The sequence below is a fragment of the Sinocyclocheilus anshuiensis genome, unplaced genomic scaffold (genome assembly GCF_001515605.1).
Source record: "Sinocyclocheilus anshuiensis isolate Anshui unplaced genomic scaffold, SAMN03320099.WGS_v1.1 scaffold1, whole genome shotgun sequence".
Lineage (NCBI taxonomy): Eukaryota > Metazoa > Chordata > Actinopteri > Cypriniformes > Cyprinidae > Sinocyclocheilus > Sinocyclocheilus anshuiensis.
The window spans coordinates 669,845-674,609 of record NW_015539843.1 but is presented as its reverse complement, the minus strand read 5'-3'; the positions used below and the strand labels follow the sequence as shown (position 1 = coordinate 674,609).

Here is a 4,765-nt window from a genome sequence, read left to right as displayed (position 1 = left end):
TTACATCCCTATAAAAAATCAATTCATAAAGTTTGAAAAGGTTGAAGCGAATTACAAGGATGTTCACAGTGGGCTGCGTTTACATTAATCTCGCAGCATAAAAGCAGATGTGCAAGTACATTTAAACACTTACATTACTCAGCCGAACGCACAAGCGCTCTTCTTTGTGGGCATTTGAGTGTTCGGTTAAAAACTAGCCTAGAGCGCCATCTGCTGTTAAAAACTAAGCTCAGAATCGATTCCAGAGAGAATCACGATGCATTCCGAAAATCTCAGAATCGATAAACTAATCGCAATGCATCGATTTATTGTCCTAGCCCTAATTTCTGGTGCATTCCCTGCTTCCCTCTCATTAACTCTTTCTTTTCTGTTCCAGGCACCCCGGAGGAAAGGGGCATACGCAAGATGAATCGTGGAAACAGCTTATCTAAACGGAACAGAATGGAGTCTTACGACATTCCGTTTGGTATGGACTTCCTGCGGCGCCATCGCATTTTCCAGTACCTCCCAATCAGCCCCACATTCGCTGGCTACCAGTGGAGCGTCCTCACCCACAGCTGCCATGAGCGCCACAACAGGAGAGAGGACGACATGCCAACAAAGCCAGAACTGGGAGAAAGTGGGGTATAGTGTTTAGCACCGGTAGGTTTTTAGATGGTAGTCACAATGCTCCATTCCACCCAGTCAGTGAAATCCGCAGTCCAGTCCTTTACTAAACAGCCAGCTATAAACTCTTTTCATCCCACAATCCTTTAAAAACTCTGTATCCTTTCTGATTGACTCATCAAGTTTGTCATCAATGCTAAAGTTGGTTTCTAGCTGTGAAAACGGCTTCTAAAAACTTTGACAGTGCACTTTTGGCACTGATCTGAAAGTGTCTCCATGACAACAGTGAGTGGATGCAATGCAGGTTGTACTCGTTCATCTCTCTCTGTGTTGGGAGGACATGTGAACAGAGACTGAAAAATCACTTTATATAATCTACTGAATTTCCAATATCAGAGTTCCCTTTTTTTGGCCTGCACTGCTCCATCTGCACAAAGCATCTTTATGTAGATAATTGGATGTTTGAATTTAAACGACGTACTAATGAGTGCTATCACACACTTTCACATTCACAACAGACATTATGCATGGTGCAGTTCCGGATCCCGTTAAAGCAAGAGGATTGTTTAAGGTTTACATAGTGATTCAAGGTTATTGTGCTTTATGTTTGAATTGCATTGCTTGAATTAACGCACAAAATGTAGTTTGCTCGTTCCTAATTTAACTTCTAGAGTCTTGCTTCCAAATCGTTAGTTAGCTGCTATTTCGATTAAAAGCTCATATCGAAAGGGGTGTTTCTTATTAAATACTGTTATTTGCCACCTTGAAATTGTAGTGATTGCACGTTTTGGAGGCAGATAGCTATGCAGTAGGTAAAATTATACGAAAAACTAATGTACTATCAGTACATGGTTTGCAAAAGAAGGAAGACTGGAAGGGAAAAACTTGAGAATTGTTGCACTCAGGCAGTCCCATTGAAAGACGTGGGGAAACATTTTCTTTTGGTCAAAATCGATTGAGCCCTCCTTTGGGCGCCACATTTTTGGTCTGTCTATTGTTTGATATAAGTGACACCTCCTCACTGCTGTTCAAGTGAATGTGGTTTATAATGTAGATTCCCACAAGCACTGCGGATGTGGTTTGTTTTTGAACACAGAGAGGATGGGCGGCATTTAGTGGGCATTTACTGACAGGTTCTCCAACTGTACAAATCCTATTATACTGTATTATCACAATCAATTTCTAATCCTTAGTATTTAGTTATAACTATAAGTTCACATTTCTCATCTTTGGTTTACAGACATTTTATGATCTTTACAGTAACAACCTGTACAATACAAAGCATTTTTTTCAGTTCTTGTTATAGCATTGAAACCAATATTTGACTATTGGACACTCTAATGTCATGGAATGGTGACTTCAGTGGCCCTCTTGATTTAATAGTGTGCAGTTGTGCTTTAACCTCTGTGATAATCTCACTTAGAGCTCCATCTGATGGTTGTATCTTTATTTGAGGCTCATAGTGTATCCACTTCAGATTCAGAGTTTCTTTTGTTGACTTGTAATTTATTTATTTATATGTACTATATCTACTATCCTTTGCTGCCTGTAAGCAGGAAATGGGAGATGCAGCTCTCCACTCTAAGGTTTGATTTGAAATGCTGAAGGTGTGTGTGTGGTGTGTGTTGCAGCTGAGAAATTGCAGTTTTATATTACCAGTCTTGACATTTACAACATAACTGGTGCTTCCTCGGTGAGTCATTCCAACTAACATGTTTGAGATGTTTTTTTTCTCTTTCTAGCTGACCTGTAATACAGCTTGATGTTGGTTTGTTGGATTTGTGTTGTATTAGTCTTTAACCGAAAACCCTAATTATGCAAGGACCATTTCACTTGGTAACACAATGTTACAACTGTTACTTTGTTTTCAGCCTTATTTACACATTTAAAAAAAAAAAACTTCTGTGCATTATAGCAGGAAAGAACACATCGCAGAGTGTTTTTAATGTGTTTGAGAATGTTTAAGTGATAGTGTTTGGGACCTAAAATCCAGATCTGAGTTCTGTATACAAGGCGATACTAATTTACTTACTGCTTCATCAACACTTGGAAAAGTGTGCTGCAGTAATTGAGTAGAATAAGATCTACAGTTCGAATCACTGAGTGTCAAAACACAAATTATGTCGTAAAGAATTCATTACTATAACACTTTGTGTTCCTAAAATAATCTTATTGTAAAACATTCAGCACTCTAAAGTGTGGTATAATGATTGTCTAAGAATCCAAAGTAAATGCAACTGAGAAAGTGTGCAGTTTGCCACTAAATCTTCTCCCATTCACACCGATAGTGCTTGCAGTGGTGTCAGTCCTCATCTCCTTAAACTTTTATCCTTAAATAGTTTATTGAAATGTTATTTGAAACTTATGAAGACCTTTCACATCCTGTGGTGTTTAATTGTCTGTCAGTCATGAAGGTTTCTATGGCAGTGACATGCATAAATATTTGTCAAGTGATGGGGATTACTGAAACAAAATATAGCAAAAGTTGATTTATTGATGCTAAATATAGTTTTTGATATGAGAACATTTTGGAAATACATGCTCTTGTGCTAAATTTCAGGATCCGCTGAGATGTAAAGTTTGTGATGCGGCTTGATAACATGGTGGCATGTGATTCAAAGAAAAACAACCCTTCAGTTATTTTGAAGGGGATATATCTGAAGAATATACTTAGTTTCTCTGAATTGTAATATGTTTTTAATGTTTTATTGTTTTTTTTACACATCATGTTGTGTTTTTACAGACAAGATGTTGGGAAAAAAATGCTTATCTTAAATCATGCTGCAAAGTGCACCAATTTGTTACATTTTTATTTGAGTAAAACAAATTCTCTTTTTTGTTGTCTTTTTTTTTTTTAAATCTGTAGTTTGATTGAATATTTTTGTTAACTAGACTGTTTTCATATTGTATTTTTCTAACATTACTTACTGTTCATGTTAAAAGTAGTACAAAAAAATAGAAAGAGGTGCAATGCATTGAAACTATTATAAATGTATGAATATATATATTGAGGGCAGAATGTGCTATATTCTTGGACCAGCCATTGCAGCTCCTGTAAGTAGAAACAGCAGAAATTGTTTTGTTCCATGTCCCTAAAGATATTTAATAAGATGTATTTGAACATAATGTATTTTGTCTTTTTTGTCTTTTTGTATGTGTGTGTTTGTGTGTGTATCTAGGTTCCCCCCAATTAAACAGTATATATCAGGTATTTAAAAAGGAAATATTATTATATAATAATTATAACTTATTATTATAAATAATAAAAAAAAAAAAATTAAATAATTATTTTAATGATTATTCAAACAAATCACATTACATTGTTGTCTATTCCTGCATCCTTTCACATTTTCAAGTGAACAAAAAGACTTTCTGAATTATAGTCTAGTTACTATGCAAGGTGACAATAAAATATTGGTCTCTTTTCTATCTGATCTGGAAAACTCCAAGTATATCAGGTTACACATATCTGTTCTTCACCTCTGCTTCTCCCCCATCAACCCTGTGTGTGCGTGGGTGCGTGCGTGCATGTGCGTGTGTGGACCGTAACCATCTGAGTTAACATGATTAAGCACACACAACTCAACCAGATTCAGTTAATAGATGCAGTCATAGGGGATGCAGAGAGAAGAAAGTGAAGAGATGCTGTCAACAACACCAGGTCTATTCTTTGTGGTCCCATTTTGAATGGTGGGGTCTACATTATTAATAGAGGAAGCACTGCTTATTTATCAAATGATATGATGAATGATAGACCGACAAGAAGTATCTCATGGTGAAGATGTCTACAAGACAAATCTCTATCACTAAAAAAAAAAAAAAACAATGTTACAAAATGAACAAAGTATGTTGTACTTTTTACTTCAGTAGTTTTAGTTCTTCTTAATCTTGAGCTCCCTAAACTCTTTTACTGCTTTTTAGCCTGTATGAACCCTTTAACTGTGCTCTGGACAGATGGGTAGATCATAGCTGGTAGCCTACCAGATTACAAGAGATTAAAGGATATCGGTCATTCCCAGCTCAGATTTGCTCATTTTCTGACCCGTGACAACCCATGATGATCTAATCCTCACCTTCAGTGTCACTTACCCATTTGATGCCAAATTTTCAGTGAGTGAGCAAATGTGTTTTTACTCATTGAACAGCCATATATATATAT

The 4,765-nt window shown here is 36.4% G+C and overlaps 1 protein-coding gene across 2 annotated transcripts in view; it reads left to right on the top strand.

Annotated features, from left to right (window-relative positions):
• Positions 1 to 3,396, top strand: part of LOC107684505 (solute carrier family 23 member 2-like) — a 34,899-nt gene extending 31,503 nt beyond the window's left edge. For both annotated transcript variants that reach the window (XM_016480774.1, XM_016480775.1), the window contains one exon: positions 377 to 3,396. In XM_016480774.1, the coding sequence (XP_016336260.1) occupies positions 377 to 630 (254 nt within the window). In that variant the 3' untranslated portion in view covers positions 631 to 3,396. The remainder of the gene's footprint in view (positions 1 to 376) is intronic.
• Positions 3,397 to 4,765: the final 1,369 nt, after the last annotated feature.